We start from the raw sequence: 21881 nt of genomic DNA, 5'->3' as shown, positions 1-21881 counted from the left end.
GTTGATCGCGATCGTATCTAAAAAAGAAATTTAACGGTATATCATTATATTACTCATTAGAAAATATTAGACAATAACATAAAATTATATAAATCATTTCATAATCGACATGCAGATATTACAATGCTATCTGCATCTGATTTATACATATAATTTCATATGTTATTGTCTAATATTTTCTAACGTGTAATATTAATATGCCACGTTGAAGGTGGAAAAGGTTAAAAGACGACACAAAATGTTTAGTGCATGTATTGTGAGTAATTTAAAATATATTAATAATTTGAAATATATTAATAATTAAAAGAAAAAGGAAGGTTTTTTCTCGTGCTCCAATTACGGCGCCTTTTACTGGCATTTAGTTGTCAATTGTTTAATTAATTTTTAATTATTATTATTTGAGCCAATTCTTTATTTTAATTTTAATATTTATAGTATTTAATATTTAGAAATAAATTAGAATATTTTTTGTGTTATAATTTATTTTCAATGACGAATCGTTGTGATAAAAACTATACTAAATTACGAGTAGTAATGGCGGTGAGATGATGAATGATGATTAATATGTAATAATATCGGATAATATATTTTAATAACAAATATATTTAATAGAAAAAGAGAGGCCACATAAAATTTATTTATATTAGAAATTTATTTAATATACATATATGCAAAATGTTTTGCGTCACAACACTTGTGTTATCGACATTTCGTAGCATGGAACACAACCCGAAATTGTATGTTACCCACTGAAAACATTCGTAGATATTGGCTTCGTAGTTCATGTTCACGTTTTATGTTTATAGAGGATGCTTCGCTTTCAGGGATCACCTAAAATTGGATCATGACATCTCTCGTACACTGCGCGACAACGATTCGTTCCGTGGTCCCTCTCTCGTGGGGCAAGGGGAGCGTAGAAGTGACCAATCAGCTGGCAGCGTGGCAGTGGCTGATTGGTTAGAGGCCACGGAATGAATCGTTGTCGCGGAGTGTACTTCTCTCTGTAAATACATAACAATGTGAGAGACCCTCGGCAATTCATACGTCGCATGTCCATACACACACGCTCGACCGTTCTTTGTATTGACCCACCCACACTTCCGTTCGTCGAACGTTCGTCTCAGATTGCTCTCAACTTTCGCGACCGACATCGTCGTCGGAGGAGACAAAGGGCCAAGTCGAGCGTCAAATATCCTGTACCTGACTCGTCTTGTTGTCGAGTATCGTCGAGAATCAACGGATCGATCATGCGACAGCGCGTATCGCGTTTCTGTGCGACGCGAGGTCGTCTCGGAAACGCAGCGCCCTAAAGAAAGGAAAAGGGATCCGCGAGCGAGGCCGGACGGGACTTGTCAGACTGATCTCGTAGTCGTTTCGCCTGGGCATCACTGGAGGCATATACGGTACGACAACATCCTGGCATATCCCGACCAAGTACCACGAAGTTGAGAACCGCCCGATTTTGTTTGAATTAAATAATCCCTTATCTTTCTCTCTCTCTTTGTACGTTCGAAAAACTTACATGATGAAAAGGGACGTTACTCGCGTCATGTGCTTGCTCTAAAATTCGATACGTTGTACATGTCATGAGACATGTTAAATTTTTATCTCGATGTCTCTCGAGAGATCTCGTTATGTCGTGCAAAAACTCATCAGCTGTGATATTAGTTAATTAACATGTAGCGATAATGTCCCCCAAGTTTTATTATTTGACAAGGAAACTTTTACCTTGTCCATCATGTATGTGTACACAAGTTACAATTATATATTATAACTATAGTTACATATTTTAGATATACTTATCTTACAGATAACTTATGACAGATGAATGTTGTAACAATGACTTCGGGTTACTTTGATCTGCCAATTAATATGGACAGAGTATGCAGGATTTGTCTCACCGAGGGTAATAATCTATCGCCAATCTTCTCCGCTAATCAAGATGTAAACAATTACTCAGGTCTCCCTCAAAAAATACAAGTCTGTGGTTCCATTGAGATACACGAACAGGATGGATTACCTTCCTTAATATGCGACACTTGTATTTATAACGCGACCGTTGCGCTCGAATTCAGACAGCAGTGTCAACTTTCCGATGCAAAATTACGCGCATACTATAATAAGCCCGCCAAATGTAATATTACGGTAAATATCATTTTGTAATTGTATATATCTGTTGACATATACAATATACATAAATATGTATCATTTTCTAGCATTCTTATACACAGACGGATTTACAAACGAGATTTCTACTATCAAAAAAGTCAGAACATATTGAAGAAGATTATTTTGTGAAACAAGACATGGAAGTGGTGGCAAATCCACAAGAGTACATTCAGTCCACCGACTCATTTTCCAGAGGCGAAATCAGTTTAAATACCAATCAAATTCATATGTCAGATGACAAGCTATTTATATGTTCTATCGGATTTGAAGGGAGTAAAGAGGAAGTGAAGGATTCTTGTATATCAGAGAACGAGGTTCATCAGATGACAATAGTACAGGAAGATGCGCAAGATGCATCTAACATTATGAATATAAATAAAGATGAAACCAAGGAAGTTGATCAGTACATAGAGAAAGACAATACAGAACAAGAGGAGTTTGTTAATGAGGACATACCCAATGAGAATATCGAAGAGGAAGAGAGCATTCCGCAAAAACGTACGTCCATGAGAAAAACGAAATTGGCGTCGACCAAGACATATAGCGACGATGACATCGGCGACAATTATTACGATGTCGAGCCGAGCAGCGACAGTCAAGATTCAGTGGAGTCGAAATTTAAATGCAAGGTTTGTTCCAAACAATATGCTACACAAAAAGGTCTAAAGAAACATTCGCTGGTTCACGAGAAAAAGTACAAATGTAATGTCTGCTTGAAAATGTTTTACAAGCAGGAAAATATGGAGAGCCATCAGAAGATACACGCATCGAAGCCGCATGCGTGTCAACTCTGTCACGCATCATTTTCGAAACCCCAAAGTCTCGTGAGGCACCTAAAATCTCACACAGAAAAGGTAAATGATATGATCAAACAGATCAATACGAATGAGCGAAAGGATAATAAGGAACCGAAGAAGGAGCTCAAGAGCGAAGACGACACTGACGATGAGACCGGACCTGCAAACGAAACGGATGAATTCGAGAACGCGCCCGAGTTGTACAAATGTGAGATTTGTAATCAATATTGTTCATCTCTGAAGAACCTGAGGAGGCATGCCCTCGTGCACGGCGATAAAAAGTACTCGTGCACCGTATGTAAAAAATGGTTCTTCAGGCCGGATACGTTGAAGAAACACGCGGAGAAGCACGGGCACGGGTTGTTGGACAATTTGGCAGACGACAATAAGTTGTACGATTCGGATGACGACGATGTGCCCGCTAATAACACGGTGGATCCCGTGCCGGAGAGCGAGAACGTGAAGAGAGAGGAGAGCGATGAGGAGGGGTCCGGAGAATACAAGTGCCAGCACTGCGACAAAGTCATGGCTACCAAAAAAGGTCTGCGACGACACGTGTCAATGCACAAACCAAAAGCTGAACCCGTGACCTGCGACGTCTGCAGAAAGGTCTGCGCCAGCCAAGCTCGTCTCATCCTCCATCAGAGAACGCACAAACCGAAGGAGAAGGTTCCGCGTGAATATCTGTGTCACATCTGCAGTAAGGTATATCCCAGCAACTCGTCCCTCACATATCACATGCGAACTCATACCGGCGTCAAGCCGCACGTGTGCAAGACGTGCAATAGTGGCTTCACGACGACGACGAGTCTGGCAAATCACATTCGCATTCACACGGGCGATAAGCCGTTCGTATGTCACGTGTGCAGTGCTGCGTTTGCCGTAAGTTCGGCCTTTCGCAGACACCTGACCCGGCACACCGGCGAAGCGAATTATCTGTGCAAGACGTGCGGCAAGGCTTTTAAGCGACTCAGTACACTCAAGGAGCACACGTACACTCATTCTGGTGAGAAGCCGTACGTGTGCAAGACATGCGGCGCCGCGTATAGTCACAGCGGCAGCCTCTTCGCGCATCAAAAGCGTTGCCGTGCTCAATACGGCGAAATGATCGTTGAAGATCACAATCATCATCATCACATATCGCACTCGGTCGCTCATATTCACGTGAATATGAATAACGTAAATAATGGGGCGGGAGTGCGACCAGTTGCTGTGATAGGTCAAATGTTCTAAGAAAGCCGTGTGTTGTATAAACTTTTAATGCCTTTGGCGAATAATTGTGACAGAATGCTGCTAAGCAGTTGTAAATGCTATGTGTTGAAACAACAAGTGTGCGCACATATAGAATTACATGTCATCTGTAAATATACGTACAGCTCCTTTTTTTGACTGATGAGAGAAACATTCTTTGAGTATACCTTGCACTTACAAGGCTGTTGCATGCTAGTGTTTTGCTTTTAGAAACAAATCAATGGTATCATTGAATTATATAAATATAACAACATTGATACATTTTATGAAGAAAAAAGTTTTCCAAGTAATAAATTGCCATTATTAAAATCGCGAATTATTTTTTTATTATTTGTAATTTCATACATATGAATGTATGGTATGAATGTATGGACGCTGCGCATATATATCGTGTGTGTATACACACACGCACACACACATACATATATATTTTTATACTACACACACACAGACACACACACAATCCAGACTTGGTTGTACCATATATTACATAATAATTTTTTGTGTTACTGCATTATTTAGAAAGAAATAATTTGCTTTCCCTTTTTTCTTTATCAGATTAATGATTTATTTGGCCTATAACTTCTTCATTCATATAATAATAAAGAGATTGAAAAAGAAAATATGTAGGTTTTGATGAGAAAAATTGTATCTTGAAACTCATTAAAAGTGGATATTTTGTTTTAAATTAAAAAAAATTTTAAATGAAATGATGTGAATAAATATAATTACAAATTTTTTATAAAGACATATACAAAAAATGCCACATGATTAATTAATCGATTCTTAAACTATCCAACAATTTCAATAATTATGATATGTGCACACATAGCGATGCTAGAAGTATAATATTGGATACACAATTTCTGAACTGTAGTTGTCCGATAAATAACAACTGGATGAAAGAGACAAGAAACAACTTTTAATTAATCTTTCATTTAAAATTAATAATTAATCAGTTCGTTCAGCCATCAAAATGCAAATCATAAAAAACGATCGATAATCATACTTATTCATTCTATATAAATTTATGTATACATAACAAGAAATTACTCACGTAAAAATACAAAATGTTTACAATTATTGCTCGGATTATCATAAAAATTAGTCATATTTTTTTATCTTAATAAAAAAAGATATACATATATTAGATCTAATAGACTGATATATTTTTGTAAAATAAAATATTCATTTTTGAAAATCTAATTGAAAAGACAAATTCTGCTTAAAAATATTCAATGAAAACATATTTCTTTGACAAAGTCTAAAGCATATTAAAGTTTATACTTATTTAGGCTTTTAATAAATGGATAATTAGATTAGAGAATGACTTTATAAACTGAAGAAAAATAAATGAGGAATGTACAAATATACATATATAGCGAGACTGATTCAATTTCATTTAAATATTTAATGATATATAAAGCTTGTAAAAATCTTATTCTCTAAATGATAGTAAAGTAAAGTATGATAAGTAAAGTAATATTTGTATTTTAAAAACCTTAGCTAGTATTATCAGTTTACTACATTTTTTTATATTGATAATATATAAAAATATTATTCAGTCCATAATTCTTGTCACAATATGGACCTGTCTTATACAATTAAGTGGCTTTTTAAAATTAAAAATATATTTATCCAAATTTTTTGCCAGCCTATAAAATTGTTTCAATATATCATATATTCATCTATGTTATAAGAACTTGTATTAGAAGCTATACTTCTGAATGTAAGTTATTTCAGCTATAAATAATGTAGCAGAAAAGTTAAGGATAATATCTCTCTCACAGGATATAAAAAATCATATAAAATAAAATGAGCTAATAACAAACAAGAATGCATCTAACCATATGGCAAGTATTTTGCACTTGATTTATTAGTTATAAAATATTGAATAAAAGTACACTATATACACTATATACATTTAAAAATGCCATAGATTTTCTATTATACATATAATAATAAAACAATTTTTGTAGTGCCATTTAGATAATATGGTCGCTATTGAAATCTGGTAAACAATAATTTTTGAACATCTTTTTTTTGTATAAAATATTTAGTTTTGAAACATATGTAAAATAAGATTTATTTAATAAAAATTATATTTAACAATAAATTGTAGAAGTATGTTTTATAAAACTGTTATATTTTTAATTTCTTGTATGCATTTGTGTGTGTATAAATATATATGTACAAATACAATACATTCTATTTTCTTTTACTATACAAAACTTGGAAAGTTTTTCATTGGCAAATTTATCTTTTTGTATGCAACAATATATCAGATAAACAAATTGTTTGGGTTTTTTTTTTAAGAACCATATATGTATAATTTCTTGTGTATATTAATCTCAATTAATTGTCAATGTAGGATTATTTTTTACATATATTTCAAGAGTTTATATTTTATTAAAATATATATATGTAAATACAAGAGAATCTTATAAAAAAAATGTATAAGGCACTGCAAATTCGGATACATATTACAATTTTATAAGAAATTTCTTTTATGTATTAAAAAATATCAATTATTAAAATATTGATATATTTGTATTTATCACACACTGCAAGTAAATTAAAAATAAACCAATGAAGTACATTTTTGTTACATAAACAATAATATTTGCAATATCTAATAATATCTAGGAATTTTTAACTTTTCTATTTTTTTTCAATATTCGATAACGTCGCCAAATTGAATTTCTTGTTCTTCGGAGAACTTTAGCCAAATCAACATATTTGCGTTTCTCATCAAGAGAAGGGTTATTTTCTAAGTGATCTATAATCATTTGATCTTCTTCAGGCTTATACCTAGAAATTTTAATTAAGAAATCAAAATACTGACTGCTGCTATTCTTATGAAAAAATAAAATAATTTACATATATATTTGTTATATATTTACCTTCTATGTACATTATTTTCATTTAAATTTCTAAATCTATGGTAGACACTGTATAAAGTTCTATTTGGTAAACCATCAGCTAAAAATTGTACAAATTTTCGCCTTTCTATAGTATTACGCATATATGTTACTCTGCCACCAATTCTTAATTGTAAGAATGGATGAACCATTTCTACATCCCAATTATGTATCTATTTCAAAATTAATGTTATAGGAAATTTCTGCATTTGATACGAGTGTGTATAATTGAAAATTTAAATTTATATATATATATTTGTTAAAAGATATTAGAAGAAAATTATTTTTACATACAAACCTTACAAAATGCATTCCAATTATCATTGATGATAGTATCTTCCTCAATAGAGTATAAGCCTTTCTTGATTGGTACTATTTTCTTAAACTTTTCTATTTCCTGTCTTGTTGGCATATGAGATCCCGCACGTGTTTCAATCTCGTGTTGCGGTGGTACTGTATGCCTTAGTTGCACACATAAATTATACAATTTCTGCAACAAAAAATAAATATACAGAATTATATTCTACTTATAAAGATTTTATTACATTGAATTTCTTTCAAAATTATTACTATTAAGTCTGATTGACATAGTTTTTCTGCTGATGCCATTTGTCGTGCTAAATACGTTGCATCGCTACAATATTCCTCTTCCACACTTTCATTCTCCGACTCAGTTTCCTTATAAGTATTTTTATCTTTCATCTCTATATTATCATCAATATCTTTCATTTCATGTTCCATTCTGATACTGATAATCGCTAATAACAATTTTTCCAATTTAATTATATTAGTGATTTTAAAATTATTATTATAAATAAATAAATACTAATAAACATAAATACTAAACGAAACATAGTTCAATTTCCATTTAAACATGTATTACATCAGCAACAATTTGTTTATCATAATTTGCTTTCAGGTTATGAGAATAATATTAGGATATTATTCAAGAACTCTTTGTATAATTAAATATTACGATAGTTGAATATTATTAGATTATTTTTATAATATTTAAAACATTTAAAATCACAAATTTCCACAAATATACAAAAGGTCGCAGAAGTTTAATCGCGTTACAACTTTCACGTGCGTAACATTAAAAAAGTGTAATTAAAATTATAATTTCCAAAAAACTAAATTTATTCTATCAATATAATCTTACCATTATATGTATATTACCTTTTGTGTATGTACGTAGACTTTATTAATAATATTTTTTGACATTTAAATAAGATATTAAAACACCTTTAAGGTTATTATTTTCTCAACACACGATTATGAGACAGTGCTTTTTTCAATTCAAAATGTTAAAATTATCTAGGTATTTAATTTTCCTGAAGGTGTCGGAAATGTTCGTACTTTCAAGATTTTTGGATACATATCAACTATCTAGATATTTACGCGTGACTGTCTCAGTGTACCGATCAGGGATTCCGTGCGCGCGCATACGCGGTTCTGCTTTGTTGTTTGTTTTATAGATTTTAAAAATGGCTTGTCGTATGCTACATATTTAGAGTTGTAAATAATTTGATAAAAAATGTTCAATCTATAAACAATGGTAACGCAAATGAAATATATCATTGTCTCTAAATCATTATATGTAATTAACATATAATGTGTATTTAAAATTAATTTATCAATTTAACTCCAATAAAATTATGAAATTTTTTTCAGGTATATTATTGTTTAATATTGTTTAATTTATTGCTTGTCAGTCATTCACATTTATTAAAAATAGTCACTTTATTAAATAATAGAGAAACTCTATATTTTTTGCGAATAGTAAGTAGAACTTTTATGGATATAGCATTTTGATAATAGTTTATATTTACAGTAGAAAATAATTTGTATTTCACTGTGCTTTTGTTCTATAGGACCTGAAGATGAATTATGAAAGGGTGTGACAAGTATCAGTAATGCAGGAAGACGCAGAGATAGAGCAAGAAGAGTAGTGAAAAGAGAAAGCTACTAAATAAGGAGCAAATTATTGGCATGGGAAAAATTCCGATACAATTTCCTGGTCTAAACACTCCTGTGTTTAGAGGAAAAGAATTAATTCAACAGCAAAAACTGCTTGTAAATCTTGAAAGAAAGCAAAAACTTATGGAATTACCACAAAGTCAGACCAGACCAATGCAAATAAAATTGTCGCCATTGGAATGTGGTTGGACGAGTGTTACAATGGATGGCAGAAGCATTGAATCAGATCTTATTGGAAAAGGTTAATATTTATGCTATTATTGGATTATAATGATTAAATCACACACATACAAAAATCATGTGATACGATGTCTATTTTCAATTTTTTTTTGATGTTTCAGTTCTAAATATTAGAATCTTATATAATTAATATCTTTGTTTTCTGTAGATACATTTGAAAGTTTTGAAACCTGGATTTTGGAAAACAAAATGATAACTTGTATGACCGGTAATTTAGCACGTAAGACTAGAATCAGTTCATTTATAGTAACTGGAAATGGAAATGGATTAGCTGGATTTGCGTTATCAAAAGCCAAAGCATCCCTAAACACGGTTAAAAATAGGGCTGGTCAAAGACTAATGTATATTCCTACATATAAGGAATACACTGGTAAGAAAATAATTGTCAATACTATATAATATAAAATGTATTTCTTCTCTTTTAATATCACTTTGTATTTTTCAATGTTACATGATTTCTTTACACAGTTTGAGAATATAAAAATATTTGTAAAGAAAATTCATGAAGGATAATGGGCTTGTTTATCATCATGCGATAAAAGCGTGTTGCGAGATAATTGGCATAAAGGATATGTATGCCAAAGTACAAGGAGGAATGTAAAAGCATTCTTTATTGGTTTATTGCAGCAGGTATGTATATAAAGTATTTAAAGGCATATTATATAATACTTTTTATTTAATTTATATTAGAAAGAAACATTTTTTATTTATAAAAATATATATATACATATATATATATATATATATATATATATATATATATATATGTGTTAGACATAAAGCTAAAAAAAAACGTGGATTGTGTCGATTAATTAATTAATTGTTTTATTTAATTATCAATTTATATATGTATATTATTAACAATAATTTTTTGTTTACTTAAACTATAAGGTATAAGGTTGTACATAAGAAACAATCTTTTTTATTTAGTATTTCAAGCATATTTTTATAGAACTTTAATTTAATTATTCTATTATTAAAAATATTGAACAAAATAAAGAATTAAAGCTTGCTTTCTCTGCAGTCTCATGGCAGATTATATCAGAAATCATACTTTAATTAAATATATCATGAAACAAATCAATCTCAAAATAATGGAAATATTTGCAGAAATATCAAATATGTAATGTAAATATTTTAATTTTTTTGTATGCGATCTATTTTTTATTCTATCGATGTTTTCATAGTGATGCACCTTGAGCACTTTGCTTCATATGTTTGCAATAAAAATATATTAAAGCAAATTATTTTGCAAATTTATTATTCTAATTTTTATTTAGAAAGACTAAGATTAAAAAAGACGTATGCATTTTTTTCAGATATTTCTATTGAAAAAAACGCATCAGATAAAACTTTCCTGTACATTTTAAATGCGCCAAAAGATTTGCTCTTTATTCCACTTACTGCAATAATGTACACTAAAAATGACAGATCTATATTAAAAATGATAGATCTATATTTAGTAGTTGGAAAGAAAGAGAGGAGAAATGAAAAGTGCATCTAGAGAATTTAAAAGAATAAAAATCTAAAAATAATAATACATAAAAATTAATATTATGTATTTTTTTCATGAGGAATGTGGGGCGCACATTTATGCATTTATTTATTTGGATGACATTTACTTTAGAGCACATTCAGTATTCAACTTTAATTTTATTTTCTCTTTCTTATGATATATAAGTATAATATAATTACCTGCAAATGCTATCACTTTGTGTGCTTACAGTGATACAGAAGCAACATTACAAGTACTATATTTACAGATAACATCTGTATAATAAAAAAAGCACCAAAAATCTAATGATGAAAAAAGGATAAATATTGTAGACCAGAATAAGTATCAACCAATTATTCCACCGCTCTGTTTCATTAGAGTTGCAATTTTTTTTTATATCATAAATATTATAAATAAGATAAAGATTTCCGTACGTTTCAAATAAATTTATATATTTTATGTATGTAATACTGCGCACACATATTAAAAGGTGATAATATCGCAGTTATAATAAGATACGATCCTGGCATGTAGTGATTTTTGGATCCTACTTAAAATAATTTAATTTGATTTATTTTTGAGAAATGCGCACAATACTTGAGAACAAATTATTTTTGTGCCATGTATTACCTGTGTAAAATTCCACACACAGTATCATATTGTCTGCGACATATGAAAAGCTTCATCGATGAAATATGATTGAGATATAAGAAAAGTAATATAGTACTTGTAATGAATAACGTTAATGTGGAATACATAAATATTTTATATTTTAATTTCATATAATCAAGATGAGATAAGACACTCATGATTACTTTAAAAATGTGTCCACAAATATCATGTAACTTCAACAGCTGCACATTCGTCAAATTAATCCTATTACGTTAAATGAATCACAGCAGCTTGTTTTAATTTAATCTAACCTAATTATACCCAATTAAATTATATGCTTCTCATTAAAATGTGTAAAACTGCACATTTAATACGATTAATATACTACATAATAAAATGTAATACACTAATGAAATAATTAAATATTATTTTTGAAAGCATGATAAAATCCAGGCAGCATACGCTTGCGTTTACATTCGACATCCAAAGCACTGAGATGTTAGGTTAGGTTAGATCGAAAAAATTTATCGTTTAACAGTTGGCAGCCCTACGAGATAGGCTGTGCAGCACTGCGCGTATATAAAATAAATTTGAAATCTATCTTCTAGCCTAACCATCTTCACGCGATCGACTTTATTTGAATTGCACGGCATCGCATCGGATTATGTTGCGGCGCCGATTTGTTCGAACGTAATTCGGGACATCGCGATGCTGTATAAGCGTCGAATGAGCACGAATTGTCACGCAAATATGATAAATCACATCTACTCACCGTTCACCGGCTGTTCCACAGGCCGCTCCACTCGCTCGCCTCGAGACGTCCAATTCCGATCTTTATGCGCACAAACTCACACGATATCATCAACGCGAACGCGCGACACTTTATTCGGCACTCCCGATATTCACTCGCATCCGATAATCATCATCAAGGGCGCAAATAACGCGACGCGACTTCGCTCCATCTTCGTGATCGCGCTATCACTGAACTGTGAAAAATAGCTGTCGCGCACTTTCACCGACATATTATGAAAGTCGCGCGATTATCCTTGGACACTTTCGACGCTCTTTCACTCGCGATATTCGTTTAAAAACGGTTAAAAGACGCGAAAAATGCGGACGTACGACGATCCGTGTAACTGCGTATGACTCCGATTCACGTATGACGCGTATGACGTAGCAGTGACGCGTATGACGTAGCGACACGCGCTAACATGGCGGCCGAACCAGTGCGCAGAAACGAATGCGCACTGGTTCGGCCGCCATGTTAGCGCGTGATCACTACGTCATACGCGTCATACGTGAATCGAAGTCATACGCAGTTACACGGATCGTCGTACGTCCGCATTTTTCGCGTCTTTTAACCATTTTTAAACGAATATCGCGAATGAAAGAGCGTCGAAAGTATCCAAGGATGATCGCGCGGCTTTCATAATATGTCGGTGAAAGTGGGCGACAGCTATTTTTCACAGTTCAGTGATAACGCGATCGCAAAGATGGAGCAAAGTCGCGTCGCGTTATTTGCGCCCTTGATGATGATTATCGGATGCGAGTGAATATCGGGAGTGCCGAATAAAGTGTCGCGCGTTCGCGTTGATGATATCGTGTGAGTTTGTGCGCATAAAGTTCGGAATTGGACGTCTCGAGGCGAGCGAGTGGAGCGGCCTGTGGAACAGCCGGTGAACGGTGAGTAGATGTGATTTATCATATTTGCGTGACAATTCGTGCTCATTCGACGCTTATACAGCATCGCGATGTCCCGAATTACGTTCGAACAAATCGGCGCCGCAACATAATCCGATGCGATGCCGTGCAATTCAAATAAAGTCGATCGCGTGAAGATGGTTAGGCTAGAAGATAGATTTCAAATTTATTTTATATACGCGCAGTGCTGCACAGCCTATCTCGTAGGGCTGCCAACTGTTAAACGATAAATTTTTTCGATCTAACCTAACCTAACATCTCAGTGCTTTGGATGTCGAATGTAAACGCAAGCGTATGCTGCCTGGATTTTATCATGCTTTCAAAAATAATATTTAATTATTTCATTAGTGTATTACATTTTATTATGTAGTATATTAATCGTATTAAATGTGCAGTTTTACACATTTTAATGAGAAGCATATAATTTGATTGGGTATAATTAGGTTAGATTAAATTAAAACAAGCTGCTGTGATTCATTTAACGTAATAGGATTAATTTGACGAATGTGCAGCTGTTGAAGTTACATGATATTTGTGGACACATTTTTAAAGTAATCATGAGTGTCTTATCTCATCTTGATTATATGAAATTAAAATATAAAATATTTATGTATTCCACATTAACGTTATTCATTACAAGTACTATATTACTTTTCTTATATCTCAATCATATTTCATCGATGAAGCTTTTCATATGTCGCAGACAATATGATACTGTGTGTGGAATTTTACACAGGTAATACATGGCACAAAAATAATTTGTTCTCAAGTATTGTGCGCATTTCTCAAAAATAAATCAAATTAAATTATTTTAAGTAGGATCCAAAAATCACTACATGCCAGGATCGTATCTTATTATAACTGCGATATTATCACCTTTTAATATGTGTGCGCAGTATTACATACATAAAATATATAAATTTATTTGAAACGTACGGAAATCTTTATCTTATTTATAATATTTATGATATAAAAAAAAATTGCAACTCTAATGAAACAGAGCGGTGGAATAATTGGTTGATACTTATTCTGGTCTACAATATTTATCCTTTTTTCATCATTAGATTTTTGGTGCTTTTTTTATTATACAGATGTTATCTGTAAATATAGTACTTGTAATGTTGCTTCTGTATCACTGTAAGCACACAAAGTGATAGCATTTGCAGGTAATTATATTATACTTATATATCATAAGAAAGAGAAAATAAAATTAAAGTTGAATACTGAATGTGCTCTAAAGTAAATGTCATCCAAATAAATAAATGCATAAATGTGCGCCCCACATTCCTCATGAAAAAAATACATAATATTAATTTTTATGTATTATTATTTTTAGATTTTTATTCTTTTAAATTCTCTAGATGCACTTTTCATTTCTCCTCTCTTTCTTTCCAACTACTAAATATAGATCTATCATTTTTAATATAGATCTGTCATTTTTAGTGTACATTATTGCAGTAAGTGGAATAAAGAGCAAATCTTTTGGCGCATTTAAAATGTACAGGAAAGTTTTATCTGATGCGTTTTTTTCAATAGAAATATCTGAAAAAAATGCATACGTCTTTTTTAATCTTAGTCTTTCTAAATAAAAATTAGAATAAATTTGCAAAATAATTTGCTTTAATATATTTTTATTGCAAATATATGAAGTAAAATGCTCAAGGTGCATCACTATGAAAACATCGATAGAATAAAAAATAGATCATATACGAAAAAATTATAAAAAATAGATCGTATACGAAAAAATTAAAATATTTACACTACATATTTGATATATTGATTTGTTTCATGATATATTGCAATAATTAAAGTATGATTACTGATATAATCTGCCATGAGACTACAGAGAAAGCCAGCTTTAATTCTTTATTTTGTTCAATATTTTTAATAATATAATAATTAAATTAAAGTTCTATGAAAATATGCTTGAAATGCTAAATAAAAAAGATTGTTTCTTATGTACAACCTTATAAAGTTTAAGTAAACAAAAAATCATTGTTAATAATATACATATATAAATTGATAATTAAATAAAACAATTAATTAATTAATCGACACAATCCACGTTTTTTTTTAGCTTTATGTCTAACATATATATATATATATATATATATATATATATATATATATATATATGTATATATATTTTTATAAATAAAAAATGTTTCTTTCTAATATAAATTAAATGAAAAGTATAATATGCCTTTAAATACTTTATATTCACACTTATTGCAATAAACCAATAAAGAATGCTTTTACATTCCTCCTTGAACTTTGGCATACATATCCTTTATGCCAATTATCTTACAACATGCTTTTATCATTGCATGATGACAAACAAATCCATTATCCTTCATGAATTTTCTTTACAAATATTTTTATATTCTCAAACTGTGTAAAGAAATCATGTAACACTGAAAAATACAAAGTGATATTAAAAGAGAAGAAATAAATTTTATATTATATAGTAGTATTGACAAGTATTTTCTTACCAGTGTGTTCCTTATATGTAGGAATATACATTAATCTTTGACCAGCCCTATTTTTAATCGTCTTTAGGGATGCTTTGACTTTTGATAATGCAAATCCAGCCAATCCATTTCCATTCCCAGTTACTATAAATGAATTGATTCTAGTCTTATGTGCTAAATTACTGGTCATACAAGTTATCATTTTGTTTTCCAAAATCCAGGTTTCAAAACGTTCAAATGTATCTGCAGAAAACAAAGATATTAATTATATAAGATTCTAATATTTAGAACTGAAACATCAAAAAAAAAAAAAAATTAATAATAGACATCGTATCACATGATTTTTGTATGTATGTAATTTAACCATTATAATCCAATAATAGCATAAATATTAACCTTTTCCAATAAGATCTGATTCAATGCTTCTGCCATCCATTGTAACACTCCTTCAACCACATTCCAATGGCGATAATTTTATTTGCATTGGCCTGGTCTGACTTTGTGGTAATTCCATTAGTTTTTGCTTTCTTTCAAGATTTACAAGCAGTTTTAGCTGTTGAATTAATTCTTTTCCTCTAAACACAGAAGTGTTCAGACCAGGAAATTGTATCGGAATTTTTTCCATGCCAATAATTTGCTCCTTATTTAGATCTCTCTTTTCACTACTCTTCTTGCTCTATCTCTGCGTCTTCCTGCATTACTGATACTTGTCACATCCTTTCATAATTCATCTTCAGGTCCTATAGAACAAAAGCACAGTGAAATACAAACTATTTTCTACTGTAAATATAAACTATTATCAAAATGCTATATCCATAAAAGTTCTATTTATTATTCGCAAAGAACATAGAGTTTCTCACATTATTTAATAAAGTGACTATTTTTAACAAATGTGAATGACTGACAAACAATAAATTAAACAATATTAAACAATAATATATACCTGAAAAAAATTTCATAATTTTATTAGAATTAAATTGATAAATTAATTTTAAATATATATTATATGTTAATTACATATAATGATTTAGAGACAATGATATATTTCATTTGCGTTACCATTGTTTACAGATTGAACATTTTTATCAAATTATTTACAACTCTACAAATATGTAGCATACGACAAGCCATTTTTTAAATCTATAAAACAAACAACAAAATTGTTCTTAGTTTTCACTCGGTTTTGTCATCTGCTTTTAGGCGATCTCTGAAAGCAATGCATCCTATAAACAAAAAAATTTAAACATGAACTACGTAGTCAAATCTACGAATGTTTTCAATGGGTAACATAATTTCGGATTGTATTCCATGCCTCGTACACGAAATGTCAATAACATAAGTAACGCAAAACGTTTGTATATATTAAATAAATTTGTAATATAAATAAGTTTTGTGATCTCTCTCTCTCTCTCTATCTATTTATCTATCTATCTATCTATCTATCTATCTATCAAGTATAATTATTAAAATATATTACCCGATATTATATTATATTATATATTAATCACACATTATCTATCACCACCATCGCCATTATTATATGTAATTTAATATATACTACCGTTTAATTAAAAAAATATTTGCCTCAATTAATTTCAATCAGAAAGAAGAATAAGAAACATCATAGATCACTTGGGTAATTCCTAAAGGCAATACGCCCTCTGAAATAAAAACGGACTTGAACTACGAAGCTAAATAATGAATGTTTTCAGTAGGTAACATTATTTTGGATTGGTCCGTCGGTAACACAAGTATCGATAATGCAAAACGCTAAATTTTTAATACAAATCTAAAGTTTTGGATGGTCTTTCTCTCCCTGTATTAATAATATAATTAATTATTAATAATATATTCCTTGATACAATATATTAATCACACATCATCCATCATCACCATCGCCACCGCCATTTTTACGTGATCTTTATCACAACGGTTCACCATTGAAAATAAATTATAACACAAAAAATATTCTAGTTTATTTTTAAATATTATTTTTAAATATTAAATAATATAAGTATTAAAATTAAAATAAAAAATTGGCTCAAATAATAATAATTAAAAATTAACTAAACAATTGATAACTAAGAACCAATAAAAAGCGCGATAACTAGAGCACAAGAAAATCCTTTCTCTTTTAATTATTAACATATTTCAAATTATTAGTATATTTCAAATTATTCGTCACAATACATACAATAAATACGAACGTTTCGGATTATCTTTTAATCTACCTTCAACGTGACATTAATATTATTACACATTCGAAAATATTAGACAATGACATATGAAAAATTATATAAATCATATGCAGATAGCATTTGTAATATCTGCATGCCGATTATGAAACGATTTATATAATTTCATATTTATTCATATTTATATAATTTTATATGTTATTGTCTAATATTTTTTAATGAGTAATATAATGCGCCGTTAAAATTCTTTTCTAGATGCGATCGCGATCAACACCGAAAATTATTTATTATAACTATATGATTAATTAACTTTTATAAATAACACATAATTAATATCTATATACAAATCGCGACAAAAATTATCTATCGCATTTAATCGTAATTTATTCATTTAATCAACTAAGAATTATAAGTAACAGAAATCTAAAATAATAAATTATTATTTCGATATGAAATCGATTTTTACGAGCAGAAATTATTTCTTTAGTATTTATAGATATTTATAGAGTCAAATACAATATATCTGCGATGCTTTATTTTTCAATCATTGAAATATTTTGAATTGTGAGAACGCACAATAAAATAATTGAATCATGAATCTAAACATAATGAAAGACTCCATACATCAATCTTTTAATAAATAATCCTATAATTAAAAAATCTATGTAATCTAAAATATTTTTATATACTTAAATATATTCCATATTATATATGTATATATTAAAATATTTCGATGACGAACAAACAATAACCGACCTTGGTGCCGTAATAGCACGCTAATGTTTATATGCTATAGTCTTGAAAAATGTTTCGATAAAAAAATAATAATAACACGGTCTTTCGGACTAACTTTTTCGGTTCTATTATTATTCGCACGTCGACACTCAAAGAGTAAAGTAGTGGTATACAAGACGCTCCGTTAAATCCTTTTCTAGACGCGATCGCGATCAATATCGAAAAATTATTTGCTGTATTTATTATATTATATTATAATATAAAATATAATATAATATAATATAATACAATATATTTCGATATGACGAACGAACAATAACACGGCGTTCGGCCTTGACGTAAACAATAGCGCGCTAGTCATACGGTCTTAGTATCATTCACAAAGCGACACTCAAGCAGTAAAGATCGTAGTGCGAAATATGTCGTATATTTTTATATGTTTATATGCCATAGTCTTGAAAAATGTTTCGGTACAAAAATAATAATAACACGGTCTTTTGGATTAATTTGTTCGGTTCTATTATCATTCGCGCGATGACACTCAAAGAGTAAAGTAGTAGTATAAGACGCTCCGTTAAATTCTTTTCTAGACGCGATCGCGATCAATATCAAAAAATTATTTGCTGTATTAAAATATGTAAAATATAATATAATATAATATAATATAATATAATATAATATGATATAATATAATAAAAATAAAATACGTATTGTTTACGCCAAGATTGATATTATTATCTGTTTGTCATCGAAATATCCTACGTACGTTAACATATTTATATTACCTTATATTGTAATATAAAATATAATACAATATATTTCGATATGACGAACGAACAATAACACGGCATTCGATCTTGACGTAAACAATAGCGTGCTAGTCGTACAACGTATGGCCTTCGTATCACTCATAAAGCGACACTCGAGCAATAAAGATCGTAGTGCGAAATACGTCGTATATTCTTAAATTAATTATTAATTAAACGATTATTGTATCGTGACTTTCAATTATATTAAACTTTCGACTATAATCGTATTAATATACATGTATTGCATATATATATATATATATATATATATATATATATATATATATCAATAATGAAAACAACAAATTCATTACGCATAATAATTAGTTTTACAAAATGAATTATTTTGAGTTTTATAAAGAAGATTTATAATTATATATCTATTAATTATATATTATATTATATATAAAATTATATATAATATAACCCTCCCACGGGGTACACCTTGTCGCGGTGGGAGGGCTTAGTACTTGGATGGTGCCTTGAAGTTTATTTTAAATTTTTTAATTTAGAATAAATCTCAAGGAGCCTGAAGAGGAAGCTAAGTACCCTTTCGCGTCGTCGGTGCCGTCAACGTGTCGCGGATGGCGGCGTTTCGTTACCGCGTTTTCGCGTTTAGCTTTTTCGCGTCATCGCGTCATCGCGTTTTCGCGTTGGACTTTCTCGCAATCCCAATTTCATTTATATGTCATCGAGTTGTCATCTTCCGACGTCAATTAACTGGGATGTTCATTGAGTCGTTGCTGCAACGATCTTTGTCTCACGCCTGGTGCAACGCGGCACTTAGGTGATGCCGGCGCGCATGCGGATGCCAGTACTGTGTATGTGGGCGCGCGATTTTGAGCTTTTGCTCAAAAGTCCGGCTGATTGAGGTCACGCTCTGCTTCTGGCTCCAGTTCGGTACGGATCGGTTAGGATTCGATCGATTGCTTGGAATCGTCGTTAATGGATCCCTTCTCTTGTTCCGTCTGAGATAGAATATTAGGCGCGGACAAGAGTCGAATGAACTCCATTCGCGTTGATTCCATCAATCGATAGTTTTCTTCCGTTTCGGACTTAATTCTTGTTCGGAGGTCAGATGCGTTGAATTCCCGACCTGTTGACTCGAAGATGACTCTTGTAAAAGTGAAACGGGATTTTCGCTCGTACCGAAACCGGGAGTGCCGTTTAAAGTATATATATATTAAATATATACATCGCGCGACAAAACATAAAATTTTTAATCGTATCGAATAGTGCGGGAGTGCCGTTCAGTATCGCGCGTAAAAGTGCGAAAATAGCGATATAAAAATATCGCACGTGAGTGCGGGAGTGCCGCTAAAAGTATCGCGCGATTAAGACTGAGAGGAGGAGGAGGCCTAGGAGAGGCCTCGAGCTTCGGCAGAGCAACCGTCTGGTAAATAGTTTATTTATTTGCAATTATATATATATATATATATATATATATGTATAAATTAAATATTGAATATATTTATTATAATTTAAATTAAGCAATTAATCGTAATTTGATTTTTTTATTCATATGATTTAAATATGAATTTTAAAGAAAAAGATTTTTATATAAAATTTATAATCTTGTAAAGGTTTTATAAAGTTATTCAAGAATTATTAATAATATTTTATTTTATTAATCTGCTATTATTATATGCGTCGGATATAAAATTCAATGCATACAATAATTTTTAAAATATTAATTATTTTGAACATTATTACAATTTAAATCTTCTATTTGTATGTTATAGATCGACGCAACAACCCAGATGATCTGAGAGGAGGAGCAGGCCTAGGAGAGGCATCCTGCACCAGCGGAACAACCTGATGGTGAATATTATTATTTATATTAATTGTATATAAATGAATTAATTAATTAATTTATTTGATTTATGTGAATGATTTAAACAAGAAAAAATTGGGAAAATTTTTGTAATATTTCTTTCTATATAATTCTTTCTAAAGGTTCTACTTGAAAAAATTAATTAATTATAAAATTATTTTATATTTATATATCTATTTATAATTGCGCACATCGGACATAAAATTCAATTAATCCAATAATAAATTTCTTAAAATATTAATTATTTTAAACATTGATGTAATTTGCATTTTATATTTGTATGTTACAGACAACGTAGCTTCAATATCAATTCCGCTGTTGCGCATCAGTGCCGGTAAGTGACAACGTTTTATTTTGAAGCAAAGGATTTATAAATGCATGAAGAAATCCATTGCTTCTAACTCTCCGTTGGCGGGACAATACGCGAGTAAAAATTAAAGTGAAAAAGTAAAGGAAAAATATTTTTAATAAAGATAGATGATATTTTTGTTGCAATTGTATGATGGACATACATGAAATATTCTAAAATTCTATTATATATCGGTCTCTATAAAAAACAATTTTATAAAAATCTAGGTTTTTTTAATCGATAAATATTTAATCTATAAAATAGAGATATTTCTAACCAATCTGCTAACCGAGAGTTAAAATGCATGCTTTTTATCTTTTAT

At 30.4% G+C, this 21881-nt stretch overlaps 4 protein-coding genes across 11 annotated transcripts; 2 read left to right on the top strand and 2 right to left on the bottom strand.

The window, feature by feature from the left end:
* The first annotated feature begins 1035 nt into the window (after nt 1-1035).
* LOC105253806 (zinc finger protein 260) lies at nt 1036-4691 on the top strand. Of its 3 annotated transcripts, none has more exons than XM_011262096.3 (3): nt 1036-1403; nt 1811-2145; nt 2217-4691. In XM_011262096.3, exons 2-3 carry the CDS (start codon nt 1825-1827, stop codon nt 4197-4199), a joined length of 2304 nt encoding a protein of 767 aa, XP_011260398.1. In that variant the 5' UTR covers nt 1036-1403; nt 1811-1824; the 3' UTR covers nt 4200-4691. The 3 variants fall into 3 exon arrangements, with proteins under 3 accessions (XP_011260398.1, XP_019883772.1, XP_011260407.1); XM_020028213.2 differs by having other exon boundaries at nt 1794-2145; XM_011262105.3 differs by lacking the exon at nt 1036-1403 and adding an exon at nt 1424-1740.
* A 2088-nt stretch (nt 4692-6779) lies between these two features.
* Nucleotides 6780-8443, bottom strand: LOC112637914. Of its 2 annotated transcripts, none has more exons than XM_025408643.1 (5): nt 8301-8443; nt 7709-7896; nt 7437-7628; nt 7121-7311; nt 6780-7028 (listed from the first exon to the last, which is right to left on the bottom strand). In XM_025408643.1, exons 2-5 carry the CDS (start codon nt 7877-7879, stop codon nt 6860-6862), a joined length of 723 nt encoding a protein of 240 aa, XP_025264428.1. In that variant the 5' UTR covers nt 7880-7896; nt 8301-8443; the 3' UTR covers nt 6780-6859. The 2 variants fall into 2 exon arrangements, with proteins under 2 accessions (XP_025264428.1, XP_025264427.1); XM_025408642.1 differs by having other exon boundaries at nt 8318-8442.
* A 234-nt stretch (nt 8444-8677) lies between these two features.
* Nucleotides 8678-10004, top strand: LOC112637916 (28S ribosomal protein S5, mitochondrial-like). Of its 4 annotated transcripts, none has more exons than XM_025408653.1 (4): nt 8678-8696; nt 9013-9359; nt 9507-9728; nt 9804-10004. In XM_025408653.1, exons 2-4 carry the CDS (start codon nt 9131-9133, stop codon nt 9869-9871), a joined length of 519 nt encoding a protein of 172 aa, XP_025264438.1. In that variant the 5' UTR covers nt 8678-8696; nt 9013-9130; the 3' UTR covers nt 9872-10004. The 4 variants fall into 4 exon arrangements, with proteins under 4 accessions (XP_025264438.1, XP_025264437.1, XP_025264439.1 ...); XM_025408652.1 differs by lacking the exon at nt 8678-8696 and adding an exon at nt 8787-8812; XM_025408654.1 differs by lacking the exon at nt 8678-8696 and adding an exon at nt 8870-8920 and having other exon boundaries at nt 9827-10004.
* Nucleotides 10005-15364: 5360 nt separating this feature from the next.
* Nucleotides 15365-17030, bottom strand: LOC112637915 (28S ribosomal protein S5, mitochondrial-like). Of its 2 annotated transcripts, none has more exons than XM_025408647.1 (4): nt 16697-17030; nt 16034-16377; nt 15659-15880; nt 15365-15580 (listed from the first exon to the last, which is right to left on the bottom strand). In XM_025408647.1, the coding sequence occupies exons 2-4, from the start codon at nt 16071-16073 to the stop codon at nt 15513-15515; spliced, it is 330 nt and encodes a 109-aa protein (XP_025264432.1). In that variant the 5' UTR covers nt 16074-16377; nt 16697-17030; the 3' UTR covers nt 15365-15512. The 2 variants fall into 2 exon arrangements, with proteins under 2 accessions (XP_025264432.1, XP_025264433.1); XM_025408648.1 differs by lacking the exon at nt 16697-17030 and adding an exon at nt 16581-16599.
* Between the last annotated feature and the right edge of the window lie 4851 nt (nt 17031-21881).

The sequence above is a fragment of the Camponotus floridanus genome, unplaced genomic scaffold (assembly GCF_003227725.1).
Source record: "Camponotus floridanus strain SB8 unplaced genomic scaffold, Cflo_v7.5 scaffold22, whole genome shotgun sequence".
NCBI lineage: Eukaryota > Metazoa > Arthropoda > Insecta > Hymenoptera > Formicidae > Camponotus > Camponotus floridanus.
This window is presented reverse-complemented; position numbering and strand designations above follow the sequence as displayed.